Consider the following 12,954-nt stretch of genomic DNA (forward strand, 5'->3'; position numbering starts at 1 on the left):
TGTTACACTGTACGCAGGCGTAATCTATCTATAGTGTGTGCTGCATGCTGACAGTATATAATGACCTTATTACATAACGATAATGGCCAGAATCCACCTAACTATGACGCATATACTCTAGAGAAAGCACAGTCACTCACCCTCCCGCGCCTTCGCGAAGTTTCCAATTGACATACAGTGAACATGTGTATGCGCACACACGTAGGAAGGTCTTCAAGCAAGGCCGGATCAACTCGCGAATGGTACCGTTCTCGTGCCGGGGTCCGCGGGCCGCGGAGCGAGATGTCCTCGTCGGACTTCCATACATGAGGATGCATGTATATACTATATATGTAGCTACTCTCTGAAAATAACCGGGTACGAAAAATACACGAGATGTGTACCACAGACTCACAGTAATTGTAACCAGTTTGCACAGGAACGTTATTAATGAGTACCTCGCATACATGAACTTCATGTATACATACACTTTTAATGTGTACCAAATTGTATACCTGTATGCTTACATGGCAAGCTGCACAAACACACGTGTAGAAAAGGGCATACACGTTGCGTATTTGCTTAGTTGAGTATAGCTTAAATGAGGACACACTCCTCTTGTATACCATGTAATAGTGTTTTGCAATTATGCTGTTGGAACTAAATAGGGCTAGACAATAGTGCAGTGCATGACCGTGCTGTATATATGGTGTGTGTATGCCCCCCACCCCCTCCTCCTCATGTATGTACGCTTGGGGTGTTACGTCATACGTGACAGAGCGAAGTGCTGCTGCCACTCAAGTATATCGTGACAAAGACACCATGCATGTACACATGACACGCACCCAGTCACATTATAGCCTACTGACACCAGGCCAACTAGTCATGTTTCCTTGCTCTAGTCTCTCGGTATAATGAGTGCCAATTAAGCGAGGCAGCAACAAGTACCACTTTTAAAGTCTTTGGTGTTTGATCCGGAATCTCCCTACTTCGGATATATATATATATATATATATATATATATATATATATATATATTCACCCACTATATCCGAAGTAGAGAGATTTCGGGATCAAACATCACATGTATAAAGACATGCCGCAGTACCGCGCTCACGGGGGTTACAGGGCGGTATCTCTAAACTTTCATGGACGGATACATTGCAACCAGCATATGCTGATTTCATGAACAATTACAAATTGAACAGGCCTAAGTTGTATTTCATGACTGGAAATCGACTGTCTTCACTATGGTTCAAGAAGATGGTTCAAATCACGCTGGAATAGTAGCCTATACAGTTCTCGTGTTGCGGGTCTCTATATAGGCCTACACGAAAACGATGCGATTATTAGGCCTATCGTAGGTCGCGAGACGCGTGACGAGTCCTCCTCCGGCTTCCCTATATAATATATACTTCCCTTCATTACAGAAAACTGATGATTTCTTCTCTCTCTACGATTTACCATGCATTTTGCTTGCTATCCATATATTATTTCCTGCATATATCCCTTCGGTAGCTGGTGTTTTAGGGTGTTTTGGGGGTGGGTCTTGTAATTTATCGACTTGCAACGCCGTCCCCTTAATTATTAGTATAGGAATGTTCGACTTTACCCTTTGGATTTTATAATTTGTTTTTCTGCACGAAACTTGTCCAAGCAGCACACAAGACACACTTGAAGTGAAAAACTCTCCTTTCCTATCTGATTAGCAATTAAGAGTGGTTAATTTGCACTTCCTGGTTGGCCTAAATTTTGTATATGCGTACTGCAGAAGCGTCGACCTATTCCCGCATGTGTGTAGGGGGGAGTGGAAAGCTCATAATCTGGGTCCCCACCTCTTCAAAAATGATTTATTTATTTGATTGGTGTTTTACGCCGTAGGCCTACTCAAGAATATTTCACTTATAATACGACGGCGGCCAGCATTATGGTGGAGGGAAATCGGGCAGAGCCCGGGGGAACTTCAAAAATGAGGAAAAATTTTGTTGAGGTTCCTACCTGTTCCGCACGCCAACACTGGCATACATCGCTGTCAATTTCTCGATGCTGTAAGTTGTCCCTGGAATTAAGATAGACGTCTATTTTAACCTCACGCTAAACGAATGCCGAATACATGCACTTAACTCTTATAGGCCTACGTAGCCCTGGGTGTACCTCGGCAAGTTTCAACATTGTTACCACTTGAAGAAAAAAAGATTTATACCATGTATTATATGTACTTTTTAGCAAACCCTCCAATCAGAAGTATTTAATATCATGCAATATTCCGATTTGGCCAGGAGTTGGGGGGGGGGGTCTTTCAGGGCTAATTTTTGGGATATCTTGTATGGTCCCTAATTTTAGGGCGACTTGTCTGGGGAGTCGCAGTAGTGAAAATCACAAATTTCCGAAACTGTAACTAGGTTGTATGTATCAGTTCGTCATATTATTTGTTTTCACAACGACTGAAGCCAGGGAGAATTGTATTTCGACGTTAAATAGACAGCCACTTTCATCTCCATAAAACACGTGTCAGACCGGCTTTCAGCTCTAAAACAAAATGGCGGCGGCCTTGCTGCGCCGTGCGACGGGGATCGTCAAGTCGATTGCACAAACTTGTGTAAGTTTTTCGTGCTGACTGAAAATAACAGCCAGGAAACACAATTTGAAAGCGTTCTTAAGACTAACTGGTACAGCAATTAATGAAAATAATACGGTTTTAACATGAATAGTTTGTACATAACGAGAACTATGACCACAATAACATATAGGCCTAACGCAACACAGAAAAAAGAAAGAAATAAGACAGAAGGATTAATAGTTTTCTCTAAGTTGAACTTCTACGCTTCGTCGTTCCATTAACCAGTTAAGGATATATGGTAAAATGTAATTTTGAAATGTTGGTTTTGGAAGATCTTTGGTACTGGACTAGTGGAAAGCAAAGTTCGAATCCAGCCTATGGCGGTCTTACTGAATAAGCCCCATCAGCATGTCCGGAAAAATCATCAGAAAAATCTTCTAATTTGTGGAAAATGTGGACTGTGCCAGCAGTTGTACCTGATAAACATATATTCACATAATCTCAAAGCGTTGAAAACAGGAAATTATGAAAAAAATGTCAAGATTCGACGAAATAAAAATTTCCAGTTTTACATCTATGTATAGACTACTTTGGAATATTCTGGTGTCGTCTTGCCCGAAAAACACAAAACAAACTTGGCACTGCGTAAGCTCACAAAAGCAAATATCACCAACTGGTCATTAAAAGTGTTATTTTTACCTGCACATTTTATGCAGCTCTCACTCTGTACCTATCTCCATGGGGTCGCTGTGAGTCCAAGTCCACCTCATGCTGGCTTCCTTTCCGGCCTTATATGCCAATATCTGCCAGGAACCTGTGGATGGTCGTGGGTTTCCCGCGGGCTCTGCCCGGTTTCCTCCCGCCATAATGCTGGCCGTCATCATATTAATGAAATATTCTTGAGTACGGCATAAAACACCAATCAAATAAAAGACTAAGTGCAGCTACATCTAGCAGTATACCGGACATATTTATCCGTAGAAGTGAAGAGATATATACACAATTTACTGTACATGTACCTATCTCAACTGACGCTTACATAAATCATTGTTATTATGTGTAGGTAAAGGTTATTTTTTTCATTAACAAGAAAAAGTTTATTATCTGTGTGTATAGTTTTATATTAATTATGAAATTTAAAATTTGTTTTTTGACTAATGCATTTGTTTTGACTGCCTTTGCAGGCATTTCCCGAGTCTCTCCTTCATATGTCGCCAAACTCAGCGATGTTCGCACCAGTGGCATCTCAGCAGCGCCCCCTGATGGACTGGAGGATGATGAAGGACGATAAAAGAAGAAAAATGACCAAGGAGTATTTCCCGCTAAGAACCAGAATCAACGCTATTCGCAAAAACACAATTTTGCCTAAAGAGATTCAGGTAGTAACAGAGAGATTCATGTAGTAACAGAGATATTCAGGTAGTAACAGAGAGATTCAGGTAGAAACAGATAGATTCAGAGAGATTCAGGTAGAAACAGAAAGTTTCAGGTAGAAACGGATAGATTCAGAGAGATTCAGGTAGAAACAGAGTTTCAGGTAGAAACAGAGTTTCAGGTAGAAACAGATAGATTCAGAGAGATTCAGGTAGAAACAGAGAGATTCAGGTAGTAAAAGAGAGATTCAGGTAGTAAGAGATATTCAGGTAGTAGCACGTGGAAATTGGCAACAGCTGCCACATCCAGTAGCATAAGTTTCCATGTATTCTTGCACTCAGGCCTCCCATTAAGTGAATGCGCCTTGTTAAAGGAGCAGACCACATGTAAGTAAAGAATGCATTATCCCAAAGCCTTTCGGGGTGGTGGGGTTGGTGGGGGGGGCAGTGCCCTAATAGTCTCTCAACAATGCAGTCGCTGTGAGTTAAAGGTAGAGAAAGCATAAAAATGACATAAAGTTCAGATGAAAGAGTGCGAAAAAGTTATTCCTAAATGGGGTCTTCAGTATTTTTTTCTGATTTTTCCTTAAGGAGAAAAAGACACTTGAAAATAATCTTTGTATGGTGGGTATTAGAGACCACCGTTTGGCATTTATAGTCTTGTTTAATAATGTCATAGATGAGGATGTAACACAGGTTTGATAAATATTTTTGCACTAGAATTTGTTCTTTTCAGCTAACAAATGTATTAAACCTCAATTTGGATCATATTTATATATTTAATATGTTTATAAATATTATCATAATTTAGGTTAAATGCATATCTTTCGATATAAACAGCAAATTTACATTCAAATAAATTTATTAGACAAGCATCATATTTTCAAATACCCTTTTCTCTTGAAAAAAAATCCCCAAAAACATTAAAGATCATATTTGTAAATAAGTTTTGATGCTCTTTTGTTTGATTTTGGCATCATTTTCATGTTTTCTTCTCCTGTAAAGTCCAGCTCATGCTGGCTTCCTCTTCGGCCTAACGTGGGAAGTTTATCATCAACCTGCAGATGGTCGTGGGTTTCCCATGCTGGTTTCAAATTGTATGGTCTCTACATGATAACTTTACTTCTTTTTAAACAGTGAATAAAATGCAACCAACGTTTAAGGTTCGACTTTTTTTGATAATATTGAACTAGGTGAAGCACAGTGATGTCTTTTTCAGATGTCTGTTTAAAACCTGTGATGTCACAGTATTTCAGCCTGTTCAGTATGGCCCAGATACAACTCTGTAATAGTCTGTAAAACTCTGAAAACCTTGTTTGAAACCTGCTTGAAATGGCTTTTCAACTGGTGCATACTTTATTTGAGGTTGGTCTCTTTCTTTCAAAAGAGAGTGTGACCGACTGACTGATATGAACATCTTTGAGCCTCACCGGCCCGGATAGCACAGTTGGTAGAGCGTCCGCTTTGGGAGAGTAGATCCAGGGTCAATAATGGGTCGGGTCACACCTAAGACTTTAAAAGAGGAAGTTGTAACTTCCTCGCTTGGCGTTCAGCATGAAGGTGATAGTGCAACGACTGGTTGACCAGTATCAGTATAATGGCTCGGGCGTGGCAACTGATATGCCTTCGGTAAGGCGTCTCAGTGAAGCAGTACTAGATAAAAGAGCGGTGGAAATCGGATCCGTCCTGCAACAAGGAGGCACATTACACGTACATGCACCCTAAGGATTCCTTCGTTATCATATGACTGAAAAATTGTTAAGTACGACGTTAAACCTCAAGCACTCACTCACTCACTCATTCTTTGAGCCTCTTAGTTGGAGCTGAAAACATGATCTTCATTTACCAGATTAGAGACTCATCCTCCAATGTTGAGGACATAGGTCCAACTGTATTGTATTCTCTCCCTCTACAGTTTGCAGCAGAGGATTAAACAGTAATTTATGATGGGTTCCAAGAGTAGAAAATCAGTTTTTCTGAATTTTATGAGTAACTTTAGCTTCTCTGTTTCAGGAGTTGGCAGACCAGGAGATTGCCTCCCTTCCTCGCGACAGCTCCTATGTGAGAATTCGTAACAGGTGTGTGATCACTGCGCGACCTCGTGGGGTATTGCGACGCTGGAGACTTAGTCGAATTGTGTGGCGCCACCTAGCAGATTATAATAAACTCTCTGGAGTTACTCGCTCCTGTTGGTGATGGCACATGGGGTGTGATATCTCTCTGGAGTTATCTGATCTTGCTGGTGATCAGAAACATAATACTGTGATATCATTGGAGTTTATTGCCCTTGTTTGAGGAATTACACAGGCAGTGTTGTACCTCTATGGAGTGGAGTGCCTCTGTTCATGTGACAGTGTGATATCAGGCTGGAGGTGTCTGCACTTGAACAGCTGTGGCTGAAGTTGTCTACCCTTGCTAGTCTGACTTACACATACACACACAGTGATATCCTCTTGAGTTTGTGTGGGGTGATATATAGCAAAAGAGAATTATCTGCCCTTGTAGGTGACCGGATGCATGGATATCTGTTAGAGTTATCTGCCTTCTTAATGATTAGACGCAAGACAGTGACATCAGATGCCAGTAAAGACGGTTTTGTTGTTAGGAAATAAAATCCATCAAGGGAACAGAAATACATGTGAGACCAGAGCACTGGCCTTAGTCTCAGAGAATGTTGAATGTCTTGTGAATCGTTATAAAGTTCCGAATACAACAACAACATTGATATTTTGTGTTTATCAGGTGAGCTGACTCTAAAGAAAACAAAAATGGAATTAAAAAAATGACTGAAAATCTACCTTTTATATTTTGTCCTATCTTGAGGGTTTTTATGAATTTCCTGTGTTCCAAGGCTTTCTGATCAGGAAAATATGTCTTTCAACAGTAAATATTTTTGAGTACGGCATATAATATCAGTCAAACAATCAAATAAATAAATTCAACAGTAAAAATTTGCTGGGATTGTCGAAATGTAGGGCCATGGTGACAATAAGCTGTCTGCAATGCTTGTTTGGCCAAGGCTGTCTGAAGGTCACCAGTGCGACCTGCATATCTGCATGTCACATGGTGTGAAAGTTCTCCAGAAACTTGCCAAAGTTTGGTGGTTTACCACAAGCGCTCTAATTTCCTTCACCCTTAAAACAGACAGTCATCCATCGTGTAAATGAAAAAGTCTCGAGCACGGCATAAATAAAATAATGCAATAAATAAATTCAACAGTGTTGATAATCGAAATAGACCTACAATGTTAAACCCCAAGCACTCGCTCACCCAAAATATACCGACGTTAAAACCCCAAGCACTCGCTCAAAAGATACTTATGACGTTAAACCCTAAGCACTCGCTCACTCAAAATATACCTACAATGTTAAACCCCAAGCACTCACTCACCCAAAACATATAGACGTTAAAACCCCAAGCACTCGCTCACTCAAAATATACCTATTACATTAAACCCCAAACACTCTCTCACTCAAAATATACCTACGACATTAAACTCCAAGCACACATTCACTCAAAATATACCTATGGCGTTAACCCCAAGCACTCGCTCACTCACTCAAAGTGTACCAATGATCACACAAGAATTCCAGAGGTCTGTCTGGCTTCTTCCATCCATAAGCTGGCTGTTGTTGTTTAACTGAAATGTTATGAGTACAGCTTAAGGCACCAATCAAATAAATGAAATAATAAAAAAAAAGTAAACGTACTGTAGAGGGGACAATGGTGCAGCAGTTCTTCAAATACAGCATTGAATGTGAAATAACAAAAAAAAAAAACTAAAAAAAAAATTGACTTTTTTTTTACTGGTAAGAGTGACGAAACATTTTAAAACTCTTACATAATACGATTCTATAGGTTCTGTTTGTGTTTTATGCCACACTCAAGAATATTTCACTTTTGCGACGACAGCCGGTATTCTGGTTGGAAGAAACCTGGCAGAGTGCGTGGAATACCCATGTCTGCTGTAGATACAGTGGCAGGGCCTCAAAGTGAACGGACAGACTGGATTGAGGGATGGATAACCCTTGTGCTATAATACAACCTGCAATATGTGTGTAACAAAAACAACAAAGAAAACCAGTCAACATGTTTGAGAGATTTTTACTACAGCCATTTGATCAGTTTTATGTGTGGTTTCCATTTATCACAGAGTAGGGCTACAATCGTGAGCATCAGGGGAGGTAACTCTTCCCACCAGCAATATGAAACGTCATGAAAAACAAAATGTGAACAAATGTACATCCAAGGGAATAAATGTTTACATCTGGAGTTTAAGTTAAGTGGAGTTAAGTATATGTCAAAGTATGTAACAATCATGACATTTAGTATCAAAATTCTTTCCGCTCTAAATTCACTGCACCAATCTTCCTGTGTTTAAACTGAACGGCCAAACCAGTGCTTTCAACTTCCATAAAAATTTCTTATCCACAGGCTTCTCCTAATATTGTACAGGCTTGTGGAAGGTTTCTTTGCGATTATAGTATTTTCAATATAAATTTTGAGAATCATCCAATGTAACATTGTACCATGACTGAAAATGTCCTTTGCTTGGATGTGTTTTTTTTTTAGTTGTTGTTGCTTTTTTGTTTTTCTTTTTTTATCCAGAACATGGTGAAGTCATAATGGTCCCTGACATTCATATTCAGCCAACTGTTTATGTTTTCTGACAAGTCTGACGTCACAATGCTTGAAAATTCAACAGGAACATGCCATGGAGTTTGAGTAAATGATTTCTGACCATACAAAAGCTTACACGAATTAAAAAAAAACAAAAAAAAATAACACAATCATCACCATGTATTTACTCATGGAATTTCACTATCAGAAGAAAAACAGCTGCAGTTCACTTTAAGTGTTACACAAATTAGAGAGAGTTTGCGGATGACGAGGGCTAAATCGAAGCCATTTTAGCATGGGCTGGTATCGCAATTTTGTTCCACCATAGCCGACAAATGTACAGCATCGCATGCAAACGCTCTGAAGAAGGCAAAAGTCCATAACTACACCCCTCATCTACAGACTGCTTCACCAAATAGCAGACACGTACAATTCTACAGAAATCCATGAAATGGGAGTTTACAGGCGTACATTCCTTCACGTGCCACTGTGAAATGTTATGTACTGGACTGGTTTGTGGGCACACGCTACAGCTAGTTACAGATGTAAGAATACTTGTACATCTGAAGGCCAAACAAAAAAATAAAATGGTTTTCTGGCTGAAAATCATGTTTGTTCAAGATTTGAATCAGGTTTCAAGTCAAAAAACATACTGTATTTCACCTAGCATGTAAAAAATGTACTTTAAGAAACATATAAAGGCTTTAAAATGATCGTACGATAAAGTGTGTGTGTAATCTAGAACAAGATCAGTATGCTCGTGTTGTTTTGTTACCATGTTGAATCTACATTCATGTATGGAGAGCTAGCTACTGTATTTTATTTCATTTAACTTCTGATTGTGACTAAGTCTTTTATTTCACCTAACTTCTGTTTGTGACTAGGTCACTTATTTTTTATTTTATTTCACCTAACTTCTGTTTGCGACTAAGTCATTTATTTTTCATTTTATTTCACCTAACTTCTGTTTGTGACCAAGTCACTTATTTCACCTAACTTCTATTTGCGACTAAGTCATTTATTACACCTAACTTCTGTTTGTGACTAAGTCACTTATTTTTCATTTTATTTCACCTAACTTCTGTCTGTGACTAAGTCATTTATTTGACCTAACTTTTGTTTGTGACTAAGTCACTTATTTTTTCTTTGTCTTATTCTGAGAGGTCTATTGATTGTAGAAATCTGTCATGAGGTATGTTTGTAAGGTAGGATGATAAACAGCTGGGAAAATGTACGTCTCAGCAGCAAAAGTACATGTAAAAATTACTGATCTCTGCCTCTTAAAAATGCACCCTTGGGGGTTGTGGGGGGGGGAGGGCAAATAAAGTAGGTGCCGTCATTATTTAAATATACATATAAGCTTAACAGAGTTGAATGTTTTTTGTTGTTCCACATCATACTCAAGAATTGGAACAGTTAGATGACAGAGGGTTATCAAAAAATCTTACATGTAAACATAAAATATTGCACAGGAATGGTTCAAAATGGTTCATGTGGATATTTAATTGTTATCAACAACCAGATTCTAGGGCAATTAGCATAATACAGCAACAAAGTAAATTCACAAAAAAACTGATACAAAGGTGAAAGTTCACTCTTTTTTTGCCAGGACAAGATACTTGTAAAAATTACAAAAGTACAGTCCTGGGTAAATTTACATCTCTGATCTCAAAAGTTGTTCCCAGCAACTTTCACAATTAGTGAACTTACCTCGGTAGAAAAATTGTAAAAAACTAAATAAAACTATTTTCAAGGACAGTGTTTAATGGTATTCATTTTACATACACTTCCTTTTAGCGTCCATTCTCTTTGCCTAAAATAATTCAGACGTAAACTGAGTGGTTTGTTGCTCATTGCAGATTTGTGACGGCGTTTTGTGTGCGAACTTGTAATGTATTACTGACTCATCCATTGCAAGAGGACCACGTTCAATCCAGTTTGGAGCTGAGCTGTTAATGATAAAGCTAACCCCAAGACTCACTTGTGGCCAATGGCAGTTGGGAATCCTAAATATATACAGAATCAAATTAACCCAATGCAGCGTTGCGCTGCGCTTGATCTAGGCGTTTATCGAGTTGTTTAGGAGACATAAATCTTAACACACTATCAAGTCTTATTCTTCAGTATGTAACAAATGGCACTGAATTTCATAATACATGTGCCTAGCTTAAACAAGTTGGAGGACAGCACAAATCACCTACATATGCGTGTATGGCCACAAGCTGGCCTTTATACCACATGCTTAAAATACATATCTATGCATACAACTGAAATGTGCTTTCTGCTCCTCCACTTACTCCCTTCAGCTTGCTTCATGAAAAATGATTTCATTTCATTTTATTTATTACCATAAAAAAGATAGCACATATTTCTGTACCTGGGATAAACACTGTTTGGGCAAGAAAAAACAGGGCATGGCCTAAACTTATGGCAAATATGATAGCACCGTTATGTACAGACATCTTTATACACAAGAAATTGGGACATAGAGACCGTAATATACAGACATATGGAGACCAGATATTTCTTAAATACATGTACAAACATGTGGAGAACAGACATTTCTTAAATACATGTACAGGCTTATGGGATATAGACATCTTTATATACACAACATTACTTACACCAGTAATGCAAAACAAAGTCTGAACATGAAAAAGAGAGTCACATCATAAAGACCGAAAGAAAATGACCAAAAAAAAAATAACAAAAAAAAAAAAACAGAAAAGTTAATAAACCAACTATGGCTACACATCAGTGAGATGAGATACAAAGATGACAATAAAAAAAAAAAACAAAATAAAAATAAAAACAAGATGAAGTAGTGAGAACATGTTCAAAATTCAACAAAATTTATTTGGTTTGGAGCAACTGAGACAAAGTGAGCAACATTTATTTGTTTATTTATTTGATTGGTGTTTTACGCTGTACTCAAGAATATTTCACTTATACGATGTCGGCCAGCATTATGGTGGGTGGAAACCGGGCACAGCCCGGGGGAAACCCACGACCATCCGCAGGTTGCTGGCAGACCTTCAAAGTGAGTAACAGGTACAGGGAAGCCATGTTGTGATCGTATACTCTACAATACGGCAAATGAAAATCAACTGTTTCATGCTCGTACAGTTTCCATGGGAACAGCCTCCGCTGAGTACTTATCAAACTTTCCTTTCTTCTTTGGACTATGATTGGTCTTAGCTTTTGATTTGCAACATTTTTGATAAACAACACAAAAAATTCCGATAAAAACGAAAAGTCCAACAACGACACCGACAACGATGTAGACAATCAGCAAATTGGTTTCAGCACTCTTTTCGTCCAGGTCAGTGACGGTGACATTGGGACGCACACCAAAGGTGATGTTTTCTCCATCAGGTTGAGGTGTGAAGTCAGGGGAGACAACCTGTGGTGTTGTCATTGGAGGCGGATTTCCATCCTTGGTTACTATCACTGTCAAAGACAGCGTGCTAGATTTGGGTGGTATGCCATCATCGGTTGCCATGACAACCATCTGAAATTTTTGACCAATCAAAAATGGCTTTTGTCTCTGCAAAGATCCAGTGGTTTGGTCCAGTGAAAAATCTTTTGGTTTATTGAAGCTGTAAGTGATGCTATCCCCATCCTCATCTGTTGCCTTGACAACCAACACTTCACCTTCAGCCAATCCCTCGGCAACATAAAACACTGGCTGCAAAATGTCCGCAAATATAGGATAATGGGAGTTCATTGGTCCAAAAACCAATTCATATTGCACACTTTCTTGGAAACTAGAGTCATGGTGATCTATAAAATGAGCTAAATTTCTCTGTTCTATATAGGATGTTGACCATGAGTTTGTTACTGGTAATGCTCTTGTTAAAGTCTTGCAAGAAGCTGTTAACAAAGCATTCCCGCGTAAAACCTGAGCAACGATGTTATCGTCTACCTGAACATACCCCCAGCCAGACTTCAAAACTTTGACTTCCACACGTATGATGGAGTATCTTTTAGCACCTTTATGCTCATTGCGGTCAAAGCTCACGCTTTCAACAACCCACTGCACAACATCGTGCACAGCCTGACCATCGAATCCGTCGTACAGCCACTCTGGAATGCTGTTAAAATCGTCGTCAACGAGGAATGCTGGGATAGGTGAACCACTCTCTGACAAAACCGTTACACGATGAAACAAATGATGATGGTCAACTTGAGTGATATTTGTTAAGTATGAGTTTCCGTATAAATCGCTGTTGGCAAAAGTCAAATTGAAACCCTTTATGACAACGGAAGTGTTCGATGTTATACCCCACTCTACTGTTGAACTTGTGTTGGGTGACATGTCTCCAATGTCTACAGACAGTGTTGGCAAAACATTTCCACCAGCTAACCGAGTGAATGTAACCTGGAAAGGGATAGAATGTCCACCAGATGTCACGTTTAGGT

At 39.1% G+C, this 12,954-nt stretch overlaps 1 protein-coding gene across 1 annotated transcript; it reads left to right on the forward strand.

Moving 5' to 3' along the window:
* Window positions 1–2,401: 2,401 nt before the first annotated feature.
* LOC135464129 (small ribosomal subunit protein uS14m-like) lies at window positions 2,402–6,709 on the forward strand. The gene is made up of 3 exons (XM_064741621.1): window positions 2,402–2,578; window positions 3,724–3,918; window positions 5,926–6,709. Exons 1-3 carry the CDS (start codon window positions 2,519–2,521, stop codon window positions 6,106–6,108), a joined length of 438 nt encoding a protein of 145 aa, XP_064597691.1. The 5' UTR covers window positions 2,402–2,518; the 3' UTR covers window positions 6,109–6,709.
* Window positions 6,710–12,954: the final 6,245 nt, after the last annotated feature.

The sequence above is a fragment of the Liolophura sinensis genome, chromosome 3 (assembly GCF_032854445.1).
Source record: "Liolophura sinensis isolate JHLJ2023 chromosome 3, CUHK_Ljap_v2, whole genome shotgun sequence".
In the NCBI taxonomy this organism is placed as follows: domain Eukaryota; kingdom Metazoa; phylum Mollusca; class Polyplacophora; order Chitonida; family Chitonidae; genus Liolophura; species Liolophura sinensis.